Genomic DNA, 21,335 nt, shown 5'->3' on the forward strand with positions numbered 1-21,335 from the left:
AGACTTATGGGTGAAGAAACCAAGGCAATAAAGAGGATAAGTAAATTGTCTACAATTACACACTAACAAATAAAACAGCTTGTAGTGGGATAACTGAGGACATGGAAAGGAGACGTGACCCATGAGCACACCCCAGCAAACTGGGGGCTGGCAAATAAGCCAGAACTGCAAACAGTCCTGATTGCTTTGAGCCCCCCCGGCAAACCGGGGGCATGCGAATAAGCCAGAGTTGTGAACAGTTCTGAATGCTTCGAGTGCCCCGCCCCGGCCAACCGGGGGCCTGCAAAAGAAGCATTGAGTGCTTTGGGCACTGATCCATGAGATGTCCTCAGTATAAACAGAGTGGTGGGAACGCAAGGAGATGTCCTTGTGCTAGTTCAGTATAATCAAAATAATGGTGGGAACTTTGTGCTGTTCTTGCGCTCAAGGACGAAGCACGGCAGGTTCTCACGAAAGCCAATTATTGCTTGTATAACTAATAAAAACATAGGTTGCTGCTTTGGCACTTCTGAAATGTTAAGAAAACAAGTCTTAAAGTGTAAACCTAGATAATGCTTTAATAAAAGTTACCACAGCAAGACAGACGGCGCTGTTTTGCCTGAGCGAGCGGCAGCCCTCTACTGCTGTGCTTTGGCACAATTCATCTCGTGTGATGAGCTTACCTTCGGCCCTGTCCTAAGAAACTACAACAACAGCTAGAGTTCAAATCTAGGCATTTGATTCCAATCCTGTGCTCTAAATCACCACATCAGAATCATCCAGGTAGCTTGCTTAAAATGCAGATTCAGAGGCCCCGGTTTGGGGATGTGGCCTTATATTTCCTACATACAAGTGATTCCTGGTACACTAAAGCTTTATGACCACTGCTTTCAAGGTAAATCCAAGTACATCTTATTCAGTTGCAAGTTATTCTCTTTATGTTGTAGTTGTTGGTTGACTTTCCTTGGCTCACTTTCAATGCCAATTCAAGAAAAAAATCTTTTCCTATATAGGTGCTGGGTATACAGTGGTGAGTTTAACAAACAGATCTCTGCCTGTGTGGAATTTAGCGTTTTTTGAGATCATGCTTTCACTGCTGAGGGCACGCATTCAATCCCTGGTCAGGGAACTAGGATCCGGTAAGTCACATGGCATGGCCAAAAAATAAATAAAAATACAAATAAATAAACCAAATTAACGGAAAACCAGTTCAACAGCCACTGTAAGTTGCTTTGGTTTGTCAATTTGCAAGTCAATTAATCCTTAATATACCAATGTTCAAATTATGTCCCCCCCCAGCCCCAAACCTACAAAATGGCAAAAATCCTGCTAAAATATTATTGTCCAGTTAGACCTGTCCACAACTTCCAACATCATTGTACCACTGCACCATTACAATAGAAATCCTCTTATAGAGATCTCAAGTTTTAGGTGGTGAATAATGAATTTATAGGTAAGAAAATGTAGTAGAAAAAGTGTTTGAGCAGAGGGAGAGAAGCCAATTTTGCTAGTAACCAGCTCTAGACCTTGAACAAACCAGTTAACTTCTCTGGGACAACAGCTTCTTCACTTCTTGTCTGAAGAGCTGCAATAGGCTTCTTTCCAAGCAGCCTCTTACTTTCCACTCTTTTTCTCTCTGAATCATTTACAATGTAGTGTAATCAAGTTATTCCCCGGTTTCAAACATTTTAATGAATTCTCAGTGCTTTCAGATTCATTCTTTTATTTTTTCATCAGCACTAAATATTTATTGAGCACTAACAATGTGCTCAAGCATCACAAGGTCATTTGTAATAGGGCCCTTTTAAATCGAGACTCCTTAAAAATACTCTCTCTTCTAGTAAATTTGGTTACTCCCAGTTGTCTTAATACCTCATGGTCTTTCCCATCACCTCATACCTTTCCAATCACTGTACACCTTGCTTCAGTACTCTTCCTTCTTCTTGTTAATACAACTCCCTACTTATCCTTGAAGACCCAGATTGAATATATCCTTCTCTATGAAGATTTCCTGAAGCCTTCCCCATTCCCAAGAGAAATGTTTATCACTCTCACCCTGCATTCCCATAGCATTTTATGCATTTTTAATTACAGTGTTTGCCCCATTGTATTTTAGTTATTGGTATAGCCTCTGCATCAATAGGAAATGGAGTTTTTCAAATACAGGGGTTGTGTTGAAGTCAAGGTTGATAAGAAGTAGATTGCAGTAACCATTTATTAAATGAATAACTTCCAGCTGAAAAGTTTTATGATTCTAATTTGGAGAGTTCTTAGCCTCCACTGTGACAGGAGTTTCTTTTTTCTGATATATGTGAACATTGGTTGACATATGATTCTTTTGTTGCCATGTATAACAATCATGTTATTATCAAATTCTTGAAAATACACCAAAATCCAACTATTATAGCCATCATCAGCATCTGTGTCACAGGAATTTGCTATACATCAGGATATATGAAAAATATAACTGAAAACTTTGAGTGAAGTATAATGGATTAACTCATATAAAATCAAAATCTCAGTGCTCTTTTGAGCCATCTATGTTATAATACAATTAAAGTGAATGAATGTACATTTTTAATAATATTTAAGGATCTCTAAAATACTTTACTATCCATTTGATTCAATCAGTAAACATGAATAGGAACCTCCAATCCCTTTCCAGTACTTCTAAATTTCTGACCTTTGTTTTACTTAATGTTTATTGACGATTTGTCATTTGCATCACAATTCATTGCAGTAAATTTTGAAGATATGTGAACTGTATACATTTATGTTTACAATCCATAAGTGAAAACACAGCTTTAATTTTAATGATTATGTGAAAACTTTGTGCCATAGTGAGTCATTATTACTCAGAAAATGTTTCTGCTAGGTCTTTTGGACCGAAAAAAAAAGAAAGGTAAAGAATCACTGTTAGCCAGCGAAGTGACATTAGTAGCTGTCAGAGTGGTTTAACTCGCTAAACTTATTAACTGTAGGTTGGTGCCTTACCTCCATTCCAACCCCTTCTAGTGTGTCATTCTTTACCACAAAGACTGAAAAGCTAAAAACTACATTTTCCAGACTTCTTTGCAGTTAGAGAGGGTATGCATTCAATGTTGGCAAGGCGGAGGAGAGACAGAATTCATTCTTTCCCAGCCTTTGGTTTTTCTATAGGCGATTACGGTCTGTAGGCATCTGATTTTTCTGTGGCAATGTTATAAGAAGTCCCAGTGTCTGATCACTAGTTTCATGGGTGTTGATAGTCAAGGCATGGAACAGTGGTTTTCTGATAATGATCGGTGTGAAGTACAGTGTGCTTCTGAAGCCAGAAGCAGTAAGGAGGCTTCTTGCTCAGGAGGCTTCTTATCTGTGGTGGCTTTCTTGACATGGCAGTTTAGTAATTATGGTGGCTTTCTGATTATGCCATGTCAATATGGTTCTGCAGACTTCAGCATTAGGACCAACTTCCCAGTTTTCAGTTTGCTTCATGCAGCTGGCTCTTGGTGGGTCAGTTCTGCAGTGTATCTTTGGGAATCATTCCTGAAAGCCCCAAATACATTATTTCTCCATCCCCCCCAACAATTATGTAAGCAGACAAATGCCTAAATTAGCTATCATGAATTTATGTAACTTACCCCCAGATCAATACAGTTTTCCAATGTCTATAGGAAGAGGTGAAAAGTTATCCTAACATTGGAGGTGCTCCATAATCTAGTTCCATTTTGCAAACATAAGCACCTTTACAATATCTCACAAATTTTCTGTGTCAACAGCACATCATTTCTGCCTCACATCTTTGCTTGCAGTTTGTCTTCCTATTTCTTTCATCTTGTAAATCTCTTTCTGTTAGGTATTGCCAGCAAGCTACAGTTTTGGCATTTTATTGTTTACAAATTTCTATAGGCACTTGAATTTACAAATATCTTATATATCATTTCCTGTGCATACTTAGCTTAAAATAATTTCTTATTTTTTTCTAATTATAAGTGGAAAACTTATATACGTCTCAGACAAAATAGAGAAACAATGAAAATCACATGTTATTTCACCATCCATACCATTAGCACTGTTTGGATGGGTACCAATCACTTTTTTGGCACTTTTTCTCTATTTGTATATATTTATGTAATCAAGTAAATACTGTAATGATACTTGATAAACTGCATTTTTCAAATAATGTATCCAGAGCACATTTCCAGGTCAATAAGTATGAAGGTACATTATTTAAATTTTTGCCCAGTACTATCAAAGTAATTTAAGTCTTTGCAAGGTTAAAATTATAATGCAGAACTATATCAAACTTTTGAAAATGTAAGTATGTTTTAAATTACAAAAGCTCCTTTTTATGAGATAAGAATTACATTGACTAGAAGTAAACTAGAGGCTACAGAATGGAGACTTAAAGAATAGAGATTTGTTGTCCCCCGTGTTCCTGTTAAGAGAAACAATGTATATATAATAAAGTATAATTGCAACTAAGAATCAAATGGTTGGTGTCAAGGTAACTTAGGAAACTTAACACTGGTCAGTTTATACAGCACTTTAAAATTACCAACTCAGTGCAGACCTTTAAGACCCTGTGCATAACATTGTTTTTTGTTTTGTTTGTTTTTTGTGAACGTTGCCGCCACGTATCTGCATATTGCAAGCATACTTTATTAACTTGGCAATTACAGTCCAGTAGAACCTTTGAATCCGAGAATAATTTTGTCAGAAAGGGCTACTAAAGTGACTGTACTTAACAGATGGAGTAAGAACATGAAGAGTAAGGACATTCTCTTACATCAACAATAGCATTATAATATCTAAGAAAATTTACAACCCTGTCATGCGATAATCGATATTTTAGTTTTCCACTGTTGCTTAAAGCTCTGTATAGCTTCTTTGATCTGAACCAGACTCTGATCAAAACTCACACATTGCATTTGGTTGCTATGTTTTTCTCTCTCTCTGTCTCTCTCATGTTCTTAATTTTTCAAGTCAAGTTAATTGAGGTATAATTTACAGCAAAAGTTACCATTTTTTGAGGAGCACAGTTCTAAGAGTTTTGACAAATACATATAGTCAGGTAACCACCACCATAAGCAAGACATAAGTTACTTCCACCACTGCAGAAAGTTCCCTCCTGGCTTTTTGCAGTCAGGGTCTTCTTCCGCCATGACATCCATCCTCTGGTAACCAGTGATCTCATTTCTGTTCATATAGTTTTATATAGTCATGTACAGGGACTCATACAGCAGATGGCCTTTGATGTCTGGCTTCTTTCACTTAGCATGATTTTTTTTTTTTTTTTTTTTTTTTTTTGGCGGTACGCGGGCCTCTCACTGTTGTGGCCTATCCCGTTGCGGAGCACAGGCTCCGGACGCACAGGCCCAGCGGCCGTGGCTCACGGGCCTAGCCGCTCCGCGGCATGTGGGATCTTCCCGGACCGGGCACGAACCCGTGTCCTCTCAACCACTGCGCCACCAGGGAAGCCCGATTTTTTTTTTTTTTAATATTTATTTATTTGGCTGTGCTGGGTCTCAGTTGTGGCATGCGTGCTCTTGGTTTTGGCATGCGGGGTCTAGTTCCCTGACCAGGGATCAAACCCGGGTCCCCTGCATTAGGAGAGCAGTCTTTTTTTTTAATTTTAATTAAAAAAATTTTTTTTATACAGCAGGTTCTTATTAGTTATCAATTTTATACACATCAGTGTATACATGTAAATCCCAATCTCCCAATTCATCACACCCCCACCCCCACCCGCTGCTTTCCCCCCTTGGTGTCCATACGTTTGTCCTCTACATCTGTGTCTCTATTTCTGCCCTGCAAACTGGTTCATCTGTACCCTTTTTCTAGGTTCCACATATGTGCGTTAATATACGATATTTGTTTTTCTCTTTCTGACTCACTTCACTCTGTATGACAGTCTCTAGATCCATCCACGTCTCTACAAATGACCCAATTTCATTCCTTTTTATGGCTGAGTGATATTCCATTGTATATATGTACCACATTTTCTTTATCATTGGGAGCTCACAGTCTTAACCACTGGACCACCAAGGAAGTCCCTCAGTATGTACTGAGATTCATCTGTGTTGCTGTGTGCCTCAGTAGTTTGTTTTTACTGCTGAGGAGTATTCCACAGTATGGATGCATTGCAATTTATTTATTCATTCACCAGTTGATGGGCACGTTGCCAGTTTGGGTCCATTATGAATAAAGAAAATTTTAAGTTGTAATTGCAACTATGTTATAATTTCTAGAACAAATTGATTTTTGGAGTGTCATTTTTAAGGTCTATTCTTTAAGATAATTTTAACAATTACAAATTTGAAATTATCTGCAACATAAAATCATAAGTAACTAAAAGTTTCTACTTCTCTTTCAAGCTAAATTTCTGTATACCTTTTTCTCCATATACACATCTAATACACATAGTTCCATGGATACATAAACACACACACACACACACACACACACACACACACACACACACACGCACACCCCTTACATAGATAAGTAGTTGTGATGGAAAACTTCAAGATTTTAGTCAGCTGTCATGGCAATTCATAGGGATTGATCTTAATGTTTTTTTTGGAGGGGAGGGGCCTGTAATGACAAATCTGGGTTTTATAAACATTACTCCATCAACTAGCAACCCTATTTTAGGATGCTAAAATTATGGAGGGGCTAGTAAATACTAAGACAGATGCAGAGGGAACTGAAAAGTTTGGGAACTGTGGAATCTGCATAACTTTTTATTTTCATAAGGGTGCAGCTCCAATTTCTCTCTAGAACAGACCAGTTCATTATCTACATACCCCTGCATTCTATACCAGTATGTCATTTCATTTCAAGTTTCTCAAAATACCTCTGAGAGTTACTGTTTCCAGTGGAAGCTGGGGGATATAATTTTACACGTGGAACTTTACATCTATGACTATGCTTGCTAAAATTTCTCACTGAGAGTATAGTGATTAAGTGCTCAGTTCTGGAGTCAGAATGCTGGGGTTCATCCCCAGCTCTGCTGTTTAATGGTAGTGTGACCTTGGGCAAGTTACTTAAAGACTGTCCCAGTTCTGTTGTCTGTAAAATGTGGATATTAGTCCTCTTTTCTCATAGGAATGTTCTCAGAATTAAATAAGTTACTTCATGGAGAGCATTTATGACAGAACTTGCCATACAGTATGCACTCAATAAACGATAGTGTATATTATTAACTATTCCAAATGTGAGACCAAATTAAATAATGTAGTCTGGTTGGCAAAACTTCTCCTAGACCAAGTATAAAAATCTCCATAATATTGATAACACCAATAGCATTATTTATTGAATTCTCACTATGTTCTAGGCATTTCAACTAGATCTTAAAAGGAATTAATCCATATCTCAACAACTTTAACGTTGTTCCCATTTTACAGACAAGAGAGTTGAGAAACTTATAGTTTAATTAACTTGCCCATTATGGCAGAATTAGTGGAGGAGTGTGGAACTCGGGCTTGTCTGATTTCAGAGTTAATTCTCCATCCCTCTTTCCTACAAAAAAAAAAGAAAAAAGAAAAAAGGAAAAAGGTCTTAGCAGGTGATAACATTTGTTAAAGCATTGCAAGTTTTAAAAAATTTATTTGCTCAACTCTTGGTTAATGAATTTATTCAATAAGTAATGCATTTTTATTACCTAGTTATTGACTATATTCCCTACACTGTACATTTCATACCTGTGACATTTACTTTGCAACTGAAGTTTGTACCTCTGAATCTTCGTCACTTATTTCTCTCCTCCTCCCACACCCCTCCCCTCTGGCAACCACCTCTTTGTTCTCTGTATCTATAACTTTTTATGTCTTAAGTTTGCTCATTTGTTTTGTTTCTTAGATTCCACATATAAGTGAAATCATACAGCATTTGTCTTTCTCTTGTCTGACTTACTTCATATAGCATAATACCCTCTAGGTCCATCCCTGTTGTTGGAAATGGTAAAATTTCATTCCTTTTTATGGTCCAGTAGTATTCCATTATTTATATAAGTATATAAATATATATATATGCCATCTTCTTCATTCATTCATCTGTCGATGGGCACTTAGGCAGCTTCCATATCTTGGCTATTGTAAACAATGCTGCTATGAATATTGAGATGCATAAATCTTTTTGAATTAGTGTTTTTGTTTTCCTTGGATTAAATACCCAGGAGTGGAATTGCTGAATCATATGATAGTTCTATTTTTAATTTTTTGAGGAATATCCATTCTGTTTTCCATAGTGGCTGTACCAATTTACAGTCCCACCAACAGTGCACAAGAGTTCCCTTTTCTCCACATCTTTGCCAACACATGATTTTTGTTGTCTTTTTGATAACAGCCATTCTGACATGTGCTTGCAGTTTGTCTGCAAGTGATATCTTGAAGTGATATCTCCTTACGGTTTTGATTTGCACTTCCCTGATGATTAGTAATGTTGAGCATCTTTTAATGTGCCTATTAGCCATCTGTATGGCTTCTTCGGAAAAATGTGTATTCAATTCCTCTGCTCATTTTTTAATTGGGTTGTTTCTTAGATGTTGAGTTGTATGAGTTCTTTGTACATTTTGGATATTTACCCCTTATTGCATATATCACTTGTAAATAACTTCTCCCAATCAGTAGGTGGCCTTTTCATTTAGTTTATAATTTCCTTCCCTGTGCAAAAGTTTTTAGCTTGATTTGGTCCCATTTATTTATTTTTGCTTTTGTCTCCCTTGCCCGAGAAGAAAGTAACCCATTTTCTGATGTAAATTCCCTTGAAAATTTTTATTAAATCATAAAAATAGGTCATAGCTTCTTAGAATCATAAAATGGTCAGGTCTAGTCTTCAGAGCATCTAACTTAACTTTCCTATTATGTAATTAAGGAAACTGCCAGAACGGTGCCAGAGCTTGTCCTACATGACATAGCTAGTCCACTGAGCAGGTTTCAAGACTCCTGATTTAGGACTCCTTTCAGGACGTCACACTTAAATGATATATACTTACACAGATCATTTTGTTGGCAATGCCTCACAAAAATATTACCCACATTACCCACATATTTGGAAAAAAGAATACCTCATCCATCACCATTTTTACTGTACCATTATTGCTTTCAGAGATGATGCATAAACCGGCTGGGGTGTGGGTGACGAGCCTACACAGTAAAACATTACTCTTCAAACGTCTTCTGCCTCTTATCCTTCCAAGTATTACTTTTTACTTTATAAGAGAACCGTCAGGAAGTTTTACACCTTCTCTGCGTGGGAAGGAGAGAGAGACAGGGAGAGAGAGAGGGAGAGGGAAAGAATGAAGCTGTGGTAGGGAGGGAGAGAGAGACGGGGGAGGGAGGGGGGAGAGGGAGAGAGGAGAGGGAGAGGGAGAGAGAGAGAGAGAGGGAGGGAGGGAGGGAGGGAGGGGGAGGGAGGGGGGGAGAGAGAGAGAGAGAGAGAGAGAGAGAGAGAGAGAGAGAGAGAGAGAGAGAGAGAGAGAGAGAGAGAGAGAGAGAGAGAGAGAGAGAGAGAGAGAGAGAGAGAGAGAGAGAGAGAGAGAGAGAGAGAGAGAGAGAGAGAGACTATGAAACTGTGGGAGTAAGGGACTAGGAGTCACGTGAGATGGGGGAAGGGCTACGACGTGATGGGGCGGGGCTCTTGGGAGGAGGAAGGCCGGACTGTGGGAGAGTACCAGTGAGGGGGCGGGCCCCTAACGGCTTTCTTCGTTTGGAGTCGAAGGGCCCATTCTGCGCATGTGCAGCCCATTTTAAATTGCGTAGTTGGATGCGCGCGAGTGGGCGCGCTCCCGGGCGCGCTCGCTGGATCGCGGCTCCTTAGTTCCCGTCATCTACCGCCTTTTTCGCTTAAGGTGCTACTGGGTTTCCGCCTGGCTGCTCTACGGGTGACTCCGTCCTCGCTGGGCTGCCCGGAGCTGCGGCCCGTGTGAACTTCCGCCCCCAACCCCTGCGCGGGCTGAGCCGGGCCGGAACATGGCCGCGTGGGGGCTGGTAAGTGCAGGCCGCGGACCCCGCGAGGCTGGGAGAGTGAAGCTTTGGGCAGGTGTTGTGGCTTCTGGGGGGTTTCAGTGGGGAAGCCGCGCGAGTTTTTTGAGCTCGGGAGTGATCGGGTGCCGATAGCTAGAGTTAATTTACTTGTCGTGTTTCCTCAAGTCTTTTTGTAATCCCGGGCGTGACGGCGTCTTTCTCTTCAGAGAATCTTGCGATTTCTACTTTTTAGCCTAACTCCAGTTCCTAGTCCTCCAAATAATTTTCTGTCCTTAGAAGTAGTGAAACGCCTTGAAAGTGTGCCTTTGCTTCAGAGTTGCTAGTGTAGAGAGGCGTCTGTTATTGACAGATAGTTTTCTGTGAGGCAGCTACTAGTTAAAAAGTGCAAGCTGTGAATGGCTAAAGGGGGCGGGAGCTCTTTTTTTGGCCTATTTCTGGACTCCCTTGGTATTCACTGTTCTATATTTCAGACTTCGCTTATGGTTACCATACTTTATACAACCCTTAGCAGCCCCTATCCTAAACTTGTGTTTTCTACTTTATCTCCCCTTTTAAGATCTTCAGCATGGATGGATAAGATATTCCCATTTATAATGAAGTTATATATGGATGCTTGTATGCATAAAAAGATGTATTGTGGAGAAAAACTGTTACCTGCCATTTCAGTAAATAACGAATGTTACCCACCTTCAAGCCACCAGCAAGCAGCTGCCTGCAGGGTGTGCCTAAGGGGAATTAAGGATGGAGAAAAACAGGAAGCTGGCCCTAGATAGTTATGAGACTTATATAAGGAATAACTTCAATGAGCCCAGACTCTTGCATCTTCCCATTTATAGAGAAGCACTAAAAATCATTAACTTGAGGTGTCTGATTTTGATGTTTGACTACCTTTTTTTTCCCAGCCCAAACTCCTATATATCCTGGTCCCCCCCTTACATCTTTGGAGCAGTTCCTCAGAGCTCGCTGAGAGCCTGTCTACTGGGCTGTAGTCCTCAGTAAGATCCCCGAATAAAACTTAACTCGCAAATTTTAAGTTGCCCATTTTTTTTCAGTTGACAGTTATATATAATGTAAACAGTGCAGGTGCTCATAGTAAAAAGTACTCCTATACCACCCTTTCGTACTGTTGAAGAAAAATGCATGATTGCTGGGTCATATGGTAAGAGTACATTTACTTTTGTAAGAAACCACCAAGCTATCCTCCAAAGTGGCTGTACTGTTTTGCCTTCCAAAATGAGAGTTCCCGTTGTTCCACTTTTACAGTTGTCATTGTTCCAAGTTTGGTCACACAACCAGATGGGTAGTGGTATCTGGTTTTAACTTGCATTACTGCTTGACATATGATGTGGAGCATCTTTTCTTATATGCTTATTTGTCATCTGTATATCTTCTTAAATGAGGTGTCTGTTAAGGTCTTTGAACCAGTTATTTTTTAATTGGGTTTTCTTTTTGTTGAGTTTTAAGTGTTTTTTTATATTTTGGATAACAGTCCTTATCAGATGTGCCTTTTGCAACTATCTTCTCCTGGTCTGTGGCTTGTCTTCTCATTCTTTATCTCTTTTTTTTTAAACCATTATCTGTGTTTTATTTGTATCAGTGTTGGTATGTGTTTAAAATCTATGATTAATAATAATAATATTAATGATATTGTTAATAAACAACTTATTTTCTCACTGTGATCTCTGCCTTTCTGTTATGAATTTCTTCTATCTTTAAGAGGATGCCCTTCAGAATATGGGAAGCTTAGACTGGTTGAAGCTTGTCTTAGTTCTCACATTGACTGCTTTTCCTGCTTTTCATGCCTCCAGTCAACCTTCTGTAATCATTGCCCTTGTGTCTCCTTATTTCAAAGTTCTCTTTCCTTCTCCCGGGGTATTGCACTTGGCTTCTCAGACTGAGGAGGAGAGAGATAGACAAAACTGAAGCTGGAAGAGCAGCTGCTGGTCCACTCTGCTGTGTTCTCATTCTTTTGACCAAAGTTCACTTTTATTTTACAACAAAAGTTCTCACCAGAGCACTAGTGCAGACACACTGACACAAAGAGAAAAATCATTTTCCCGATAAAACACATCCAGCTGTTCAGATAGTAGTGATTCTTCAGAGTGATATGGTAAGATGCAAGTGCCCTTGACACAGCATAAGTATGTGTGCCACCTCATGTGCAGGGCTCCTTATAGACCCAGCTTGGTTCTTCTCCGGTGTTTTCTCTTGGAGTTGTACCTGATTTTATTACCAGTTTTCATTCAGATCCATTGGGGCATGGGATGATTCTGCTTTTGTTCCTTGGCCAGGAATCACTTGATCCTTAAAGTCTGGTGAGAAGACATGGCTAGGAGCAAATTCCCACAGTCCACTTTTAAAATACCTATCATAACCTTAGAGTTGTTTTGAGCCTTTTAGTTCTAACATCTGACTTTGCGTCATAACTCATTTGAAAGACAAGGGGAGAAGGGAGTTGAAAGATTATCCTCAGTCATTCCTGTACTTAAGTGGTTTCTAACTGGGTGTGATTTTGCCCTGTAGGAGACGTTTGGTGTTGTCTGGAAAAATTTGTGGTTGTCCTGAGAAAGCATCGATGAGGGGGTGCTAAGGGCATCTAGGTGGAGGCCAGGGATGCTGCAAGCATCCTCCCAATGCACAGGACAGGCCCTCACAACAAAGAGAGTCAGCCCCAAATGTCATTAGTGCTAGGGTTGAGAAACACTGCTGTATTGTATATTATTTTCTTTGAGAAAAATAATCTCACAGTGAATGGAAGAAACTAAAATTGAAATTGAGTGAAAAATTGTAAGTTTTTGAATGTGTATTTATTTTGAAAATCAAAAAATTTTGTGTTCTAACTTTTAATTTAGAATTAAGAGACCTCTTTTGTCTTATTCACCACTTGTTTTCTAGTGTGCCTAAATAGCATTTGGCCTTGTAGTAGGTGCTCAATTTCATATTTGCTGAAGGAAAGAACTGTCTTAGCCTTAAAATTTTTCTATTTAAAAGAGGAACAGAGTACTTTACAGGTGTTATTTAATGTTCAAAAACATTTAGTGTGCAAATATGATGACTCTATCATTTTATTTATTAAATTAGGAGAAGAGTGACCTTAAATGAGGCCTTGGAAGGGAGTTAACTAACATTCTCAGGGTTTTACTTAAGTGTTTCAGAATGCTGAGTACTGATGAGAGACCTAAGTGCTTGAGTTAATTTTCCATCAAATGACTTGTGATAAAATGCAGATGTGTTAGATGTCTTTGTTCCTTAGTTTGCTATCTATAAAATAGATTTAATCTTTTGCTCCTTAGGTACCTCCTGAAGATAACAGGCTGTGTGAAACACTCTCACCTTCTTTAAAGAAAGACACTTTTATCTCATAAATTTTTGGTCTTATTTATTTGGCATATCAAAAAGATAACAAAAAATGGTGTTTGTGTGGTATACAATGCACTCGGCAAGGCTCTGGGAAGAATATAAGCTAGCTTAAAACAAAGTTTCTGCTCTCAAGTTTCTTAAAATCTAATAGAGGTCTTCATCTTTCTGAATAATTCAATTCAAAAGTGAAGCAAGGTGGCAGCAGTCACCGTGGGTGGGAAACTACAGTGGTCCAAAGTTGTGTGTAGGAGCCTTAGTAGAGTCAGGAGCGAGGCTCAGCTCAGGATGTCAGAGCATGAGTGGGGTAAAGAGAGTGTTCACATGGGGTGGGGTCATTTATATCCCATTGGGCCAAGGAAGAGTGCAGCTTACTAAACATTTTGTATTGGCAGCAATTTATTTATTTTAAAAAGCATACTATTCTTCCTATTACCACAAAATTTTCAACTAGAAAATTTAACTTTATAGATTTTACAATTAAAAGATAGGACCCAAAGTATCACAAATATGCTCTCCACCTCCAATTTCAGCATGTCTATGTGTTTTATTTTTCCTGTTGCTTCCATTTATTGGGGCTGCTTCTTTGTTGGGGTTACCTCTTTTCTCTTTCTGGAAACATTCTAGCATCTTTTTATCCTCAGTTTTTCTGATATTTCATTCTTAACTTCCTAGGTATTTATCTTATGCTGGCCATTCACTCCTCATCCAGGACAATATCCTCTGAGCTTACTTTAGGCTGCTGCTTTTCTTCTGTTTCATCAGTTATCATGTTTCATTTGTTTTCCATCTTCCAGAAATCTGTTATATTTGTTTGTCCACAGATGGCCCTTTCTTCCATTCTCTTATTTATTTATTTATTTATTTTTGCGGTATGCGGGCCTCTCACTGTCGTGGCCTCTCCCGTTGTGGAACACAGGCTCTGGACGCGCAGGCTCAGCGACCAAGGCTCACGGGCCCAGCCGCTCCGCGGCATGTGGGATCTTCCCGGACCAGGGCACAAACCTGTGTCCCCTGCATCGGCAGGTGGACTCTCAACCACTGCGCCACCAGGGAAGCCCCCCCATTCTCTTTTTTCATTGTCGTTTTATGCCAGTTTAGTCCTTTACTATTACTTCAGAGGGATCTCCTTGCAGGAAAAGGAGATAAATAGATATTGTTGGTCAACCAACTTGAATTACTGGAAGCCCAGATAGTATGATTTTGATGATGGAAGAGGTATGGGGGGAGGTGGAGGAGGAGGAAGAAGAGGAGGAAGAAGATGGAATAAATCCAAAGTAAGGAAATAGTATAAACAAACATTTGGAAACAGTGGATATGAGACAAGTTCTTTTTCACTTGATCCAGAAGATATTCCTCTTTATAGTATTATAATAGGCAGTCAGCAAATACTTGCTGAATGAGTGAATAAAGAACTTAAACTTTCACCAGATTGATGATTTACTTTTCTTTCAGGATCATCTCAAAAATGACTATAGAAGAAGATTTTGCCGACCTTCCAGGTGATTTGTGTACCTAAACTTTTAAGATGATTTTTATTTGCATCTTTGGAAAGTGGAATTTTTAAATGAAGAAAGGAAGAACTATTACCTCTGACTAAAATAATGATTTATGTACCCACTGGTTAAGTATAGTCATCTTAGTTATTTTATATTAACAGAGAAATATTAATGCAGGCAGTTCAATGACTTAATGGAGGTGAGAAAAGAAATTCGCCTGATAAATGATGGACCAGGAAGAGGCAGTTTCAATTCTGACTAAATGACAGCTATGGGGAAAGCACTCTAGAGTGGATTGAATGGAAATAATAGAAGGATGCAGTTTATTCCATGGGGCTAAAAGAAAAGGTGGGTGTGGTTCTAAAAGGGCAATAGAAGGATCTTTGTGGTGATAGAACTGTTCAGTATTTTGACTATGGTGGTCATATCTGAACCTTCAAATGTAATAAAGTGTATAGAACTAACTATATACACAAACATAAACACGCATATGAGTACATGTAGAACTGGAGAAATCTGAATAAGATCGGTGGATTCTGTCAACATCAGTATCCTGGTTGTGATAGTATACTATATGGCTTTGTGAAATGTTACCATTGCAGGAAACTGGATAAAGTGATCAAGGGACCTCTTCTATATTATTTCTTACAACTGCATGTGAATCTACAATTGTCTCAATACAAATTTTAATTAAAAATTTTATACTGATTCATTAGCTCCTTAAGATTAAAGGTATTGAATAGAAGTGCATTTGAGATCTTGGAGGGAAGACTGTGTTACTTGGAGCTGATAGGACTTGTGACCATAGAGTCTTCATTAAAGAAGCATTTCAGGATTGATTGAATATGTTCAAAAAAGTTTATGTTCTTGTTTAGATAGAGCAGTAGTCTAAAACAGCTTTAGACATGGCTATTTAGTCAGGGTATATAATTGTTAATGTAGACAATGACATACTACTTCACATACTTTTCTGGGAACTCTTGGACTGTCAAATACTTGTTTTATCCTCATAATAAAGGTGATATTTTTCCCATTAAGTAAAAATTAAGATTTTATAATAAGGAGATATGGAATTTTCAAGGTAGATGTTAATAAGTAGCAAATATCTTTTGGAGATGATATGTTAACATTTTCCCTTCTTTCCTTCTTATTAGGGCACCTGACATTAATACAGAGCAAGGCCAGAATATACTGGAAATCTTACTAGACTGTTTTGAAGAAAAAAGTAAGGTTTCATTTATAGATGGACTTTGAGGGTTGGGATGGATGAAAATGTAAATTTGTCCATTAATACCAAACTCAGCAAATATGTTCTAGCATTTCAATATATGAAATATTTTCCCAGGAATTTTTTTTTTTTTTCCCCCGGTACGCGGGTCTCTCACTGCTGTGGCCTGTCCCATTGTGGAGCACAGGCTCCAGACGCGCAGGCTCAGCGGCCATGGCTCACGGGCCCAGCCGCTCTGCGGCATGCGGGATCTTCCTGGACCGGGGCACAAACCCATGTCCCCTGCATCGGCAGGCGGACTCTCAACCACTGTGCCACCAGGGGAGCCCCTTTCTAGGAATTTTGAGTACATATGCAGTCCTTCATGTACCTTCCGGTATACTGAAGATAATACTGGCAAAAATGAGAATAATTTGTTATTCCCTTTAGTTCACACTAGATTCCTATAGTCTAGAATTCCATAAATAATTATCATACACAAGAGAAAGTATTTCATTAATGGAAATAAATGTGCAGAATTATTGGGATCACTGGAGAGCTTGAGATAATGTTTGGTGATTTGCACCCCTTTCTAAAGAAAAGAGTATAATGGCAAAAACTTTTCCTAGTGCTGGTCAGTGTCAGAAGGTACTGGAATAAAAGAATAGGCCAACCAAAGAAAAACACAGTGGAAAAGTATCTTTTCTTTACAAGTTCTGAAAGAAGAACTGGCACATATTTCTTCAGGAATCTTGCTTGTCTTTTTCAGTCCTGATGCCTTCTAGGAACATTTGAATATTGAATTGATGTCTGTACTTCAGTTAAACTAATTGCGCTTAAAAGAGTCAAAAGACTTCTTCACATACCATGTAGGGCTTCTTTTAATTGTAACCAAAAAATTTTATACATGTTTTGTTTTAACTTGTTTTAGGTCTTGCCAGTGATTTTAGCACAAATTCCACAAAATCAGTGCTTTATTCAACACCTAAAATAAAAGACATTTGTGTTCAGTCACCAAGTAAAGAGGTAAGTCAAAAAGGAGAACTGGTACAAATTTAATAGTTTAGTGAGTGAACAATACACAATATATAGTTAGATACATTTTAGTTGTTTGTAAGTCTTATTCTTAAAAAGGAACCCTATATTCCCATTGAGTTTATATAAAATTGAGATATTTTGTGAAAATTTTGGTCTGACCTTTCCTGTGTTTGAAATTGGAGGTCTGGGAATTAGAATTATCAAATTTTAACACAATTATTTTTCACTCTTACTTAAATGATGCCTAAATTAGGTTTTTAGGAAAGTGGGCAACTACTGAAGTTCCTAATCCAGGTTGGCAAGTTTGGTTATTTTCTGAAAACTGAAGGCAATTTGCTAAACAGGGGAATCAATCTTTTATTGATTATATATCTTAAGAGGATAGGTTGACCTAACTCTACAAAATAGCAGACTTTGGAATAGAGTTTTTGAAGCTAATGATTAAAGACAAATATTCAAAAGCACAATACTAATTAGAGAGAAGAATTGTATATAGACATACCTTGTTTTATTGTGCTTTGCTTTATTGCCCTTCACAGATAGTGCATTTTTTACAAATTGAAGGTTTGTGGTAACCCTGTGTCAAGCAAGTCTGTCAGCGCCATTATTCCGACAGTATTTGCTTGCTTCATGTCTCTGTGTCATATTTTGGTAATTCTTACAATATTTCAGACATTTTCATTATAATTATATTTGTTATGATGATCTGTGATCAGAGATCTTTGATGTTACCATTGCAAAAAAATTATGACTTCCAGAACTCTCAGATGATGGTTAACATTAAATATTTTTTAATTAAGGTATGTACTTTTTTTAGACATAATGCTATTGCACACTTAATATACTACAGTATAGTGTAAACATAACTTTTATATGCACTGGGAAATCAAAAAATTCATGTGACTTGCTTTATTGCAGTACTCGCTTTATTGGGGTGGTCTGGAACTAACCCTGCAATATCTCTGAGGAATACCTGTAGTTATAGAAATAACATTCACTAGAAACTTGAATAAACAAATAAACACATAGAGCCTTTTGGTTCCAAGAAATGAAGACATCCATTTCTGTCAGAATTGAGAGACCTTCTTTATTGTGATAAATTATATTGATTTTTGAAAGTTAAATCAACTAAGTTTCCTGGGATAATCTTGACTTGGTCATAAAGTATTAACCTGTTTTGATTTGGTTTGCCAATATTTTAAAAATTTATTTATTTATTTATTTTTGGCTGTGTTGGGTCTTCGTTTCTGTGCGAGGGCTTTCTCTAGTTGCGTCGAGCAGGGGCCACTCTTCATCGTGGTGCGCGGGCCTCTCACTATTGCGGCCTCTCTTGTTGCGGAGCACAGGCTCCAGACGCGCAGGCTCAGTAGTTATGGCTCACGGGCCCAGTGCTCCCTGGCACATGGGATCTTCCCAGACCAGGTCTCGAACCCGTGTCCCCTGCATTGGCAGGCAGATTCTCAACCACTGTGCCACCAGGGAAGTCCCAGGTTTGCCAATATTTAAGATGTTTTCATCTGTGTTCATGAACAATATTGTCTTTTTTTTTTTTTCTTTTCTCAAAATGTTCTTGTTGGACTTTGGTATCAAGGTTATGGTAGAGGTTCCACTTTTAGGAAGGATGTAACAGATTGCAGTAAGTCAACACTCCTGCTGAAGAGCTGGTTAAAAAAAAAATAATAAAATGCAAACAAATCATGTTTTTAGAGACATGTGGAACTGTGGAAGCAACAAGGACTAGATGAACTAAAATTTCAAAGGGTGGAATCCTTAGAATATGAGTTGATGACTGTTGGTCATTTTCTTCCCTGAGAGTATCTGTTAATTTTGGGCAAAAGCTGAGGATTTTAGGTTGGTCCAGACAGTGTGAGTCCACTGAGGGAAAGCAGAGATTTTGTCACTTGTGTAGGGATGGCATGACAAATTGGAATTCTGGAGGTGCCTCAAATGGATAGCCACTTTTCCTTAAAGAACATTTGTAAGTTCTGAGGTAGTGAAGAACTTTAGGCCAGAATGGTGGACTGAAACATGTAGTCTTGCTGTGCTAAGTAGGTAAAGTCCTACTGCAGGAAAGTGACCCACCACCAATAGGCATTTGACACATTTTGAACAATTTGAGGCCAGAGGCTAAAAAGTTGAGCAAAAACCTCTAAAGGGCTGAACTGAATATCTCACAATCTTTAAGGGCTAAATAGGCTCACTAGGCTCTCAGTAACCCAGGAGAGGGCATTCTGAAGAACAGGGCAGGTTACGAGTGGACTGAGTCTTACTAAAATGTCATGTCAGACCCAGCTCAGTCCTTGAGAGTGAGGATCTAATCATTTCAATCCAATCTGTTTAAAAGGAGAAAAGGAGAACCTTCTCTATAGAGAGATATTACTGGAAGCTTCTACTTTTTTTTAAAAAAATCAAGCCTTTTGTTTTGAGATAATTGTAGATTTATAGCAGTTGTAACAAATAGTAGAGTTCAGGACTGTGTATGGTTTACCTAGTTTCCTCTAAAGGTAACATCTTGCAAAACTATAGTACAACATTACAACCAGGATATTGACTGATACAGACAGGTTACAGAAAAATTCCATCACTATAGGATCCCTCTTATCCTTTTATAACAAGTTACTTCTCTCTCACCCTTACTCCCTCAACTCCTGAAACCCCTAATCTAGTCTTCATTTTTACAGTTTTGTCATTTCAAGAATGTTGTTTAAATGGAGTCATATAGTATATAACTTTTTGGAATTGTCTTTTTCACTCAGGATAATTCTCTGGCGATTCATCCAGGTTTTTGTGTGTATCAATAATTTGTTTCTTTTTATTGCTGAGTGGTATTTCATGGTATGGATATACCACAGTTTGCTTAGCCATTTGCTTATCTCTTAGTTTTCTCTTGATTTAGTTGTCTTGGTTTTTAAATTTGTTGATATTCTGTGCACCTCTGACTAATTTATCACCAATTTCTGTGACAGAGTTATAAATGTTTTCTCAGTGTATATAGACACATCAAGTAATTTATCATTTTCAGTTTTTTTCTGGAGCTATCCTTCCTAGATCTCTCTTCTCTATTTTTTGTTTCTGTCCACCTTTAGGCCTGTCATGTAAGTGTTGTCAATGTGATTTCCGTTTATCATCCAGGGAAGTCCCTTCTCTTTTGTCCTGTTCTGTAGCTCATATTTCTTGCCCTCTTTCTTTTTTTTTTTTTTGGTGGGGCTCATCCTTTAGTAGCGTTCTGAGAATTTAAGACCTTAAATGTTTGAAAATACCATGACTTTACCCTCATGATGGGTAATTATGTGTATAGAATTCTAGGCTGGAAATGATTCTCTTTCAGACTTCTAAAGACATGCTCTATTTTTTTTAAAGTTTCTTGTGGTGTTGAGAATATTGCTCTGATTCCTTGATCCTTTGTGAGCCACTATTTTTTCATGTTTGCAAGCTTTGAGAATCTTGTCATCTGTCTTTATTGATTTGAAATTTCATGATATTCCTCGATGTTACGTTCTTCTAATTCTTTTAATTAAGATTTCTTCTAAGAGTTTCTGTTTCATACAAGTACCTTTTTTGCTTACTTTGCTCATTACCTTTTACACTAGAGCTTTTTGTCAAATGTCCAGTGGTCCAGTGATCCTTATCGGTCTCACTTTTAAGGATGAAAAACTAAAATGGTGATTGGAAGCTGTATTTGCAGAGTTAGAGTTGTACATTGGTAGATTTCACCATGGTATGATTTGTCTGGGCCACATCATTGTGGATGTCCAGTTGTTAATATCTGCAGGTTTTTTTCTCCTGACTTGATAAGTTTTTCTGACAAAGAATTCTTTCCTGCTTAGGGGTCTGATTCTAACTGAGTGTTCTCAGCCAGGTGAGCAAGGGGAAAGGTGCAATTTGAATACTTGCACTTAATATTTCTGTTTTCAATGTGTTACTCTTACCTTCAGTTATATTTCATGTCTTTGAGCTCACAGTCTCTCTGATTCAAAACTCAAGGGAGTAAACATCTAATCTTCTGTTTGGGTAGGAAGAGGAGGGACTCAGTGACTGACTGCTTTCTATACTTACATTTAAAAATGAAAAAAAAATTTTATTACAGAAATTTTTTTTATTGGAGTATAATTTTTTAAATTTTTATTTATTTTATTTTATTATTTTTATTTTTGGCTGCGTTGGGTCTTCGTTGCTGCGCGTGGGATTTCTCTAGTTGTGGCGAGCTGGGGCTACTCTTGGTTGCGGTGTGCAGGCTTCTCATTGCGGTGGCTTTTCTTGTTGCAGAGCATGGGCTTTAGGCGCATG

General features: G+C 38.2%; 2 protein-coding genes and 1 pseudogene across 7 annotated transcripts in view; 1 reads left to right on the top strand and 2 right to left on the bottom strand.

Annotated features, from left to right (window-relative positions):
• Window positions 1-9,790, bottom strand: part of STAP1 (signal transducing adaptor family member 1) — a 30,634-nt gene extending 20,844 nt beyond the window's left edge. Inside the window, 1 exon segment of the mRNA XM_012532500.3 lies at window positions 9,719-9,790. Within this exon segment, the coding sequence (XP_012387954.1) occupies window positions 9,719-9,790 (72 nt within the window).
• CENPC (centromere protein C) overlaps window positions 9,688-21,335 on the top strand; it is a 91,605-nt gene continuing 79,957 nt past the window's right edge. For 3 of the 6 annotated variants that reach the window (XM_012532565.3, XM_033425561.2, XM_033425562.2), the window contains exons 1-4: window positions 9,695-9,950; window positions 14,760-14,806; window positions 15,958-16,028; window positions 16,942-17,036. In XM_012532565.3, the coding sequence (XP_012388019.1) occupies window positions 9,933-9,950; window positions 14,760-14,806; window positions 15,958-16,028; window positions 16,942-17,036 (231 nt within the window). In that variant the 5' untranslated portion in view covers window positions 9,695-9,932. Of the gene's footprint in view, window positions 9,951-14,759; window positions 14,807-15,957; window positions 16,029-16,941; window positions 17,037-21,335 lie in introns of all 6 variants that reach the window. The other 3 variants (XM_049709510.1, XR_004482574.2, XM_049709509.1) reach the window with 3 other exon arrangements.
• LOC101276926 (60S ribosomal protein L39-like) lies at window positions 12,119-12,274 on the bottom strand (annotated as a pseudogene).

This window comes from Orcinus orca, chromosome 4 (assembly GCF_937001465.1).
Source record: "Orcinus orca chromosome 4, mOrcOrc1.1, whole genome shotgun sequence".
In the NCBI taxonomy this organism is placed as follows: domain Eukaryota; kingdom Metazoa; phylum Chordata; class Mammalia; order Artiodactyla; family Delphinidae; genus Orcinus; species Orcinus orca.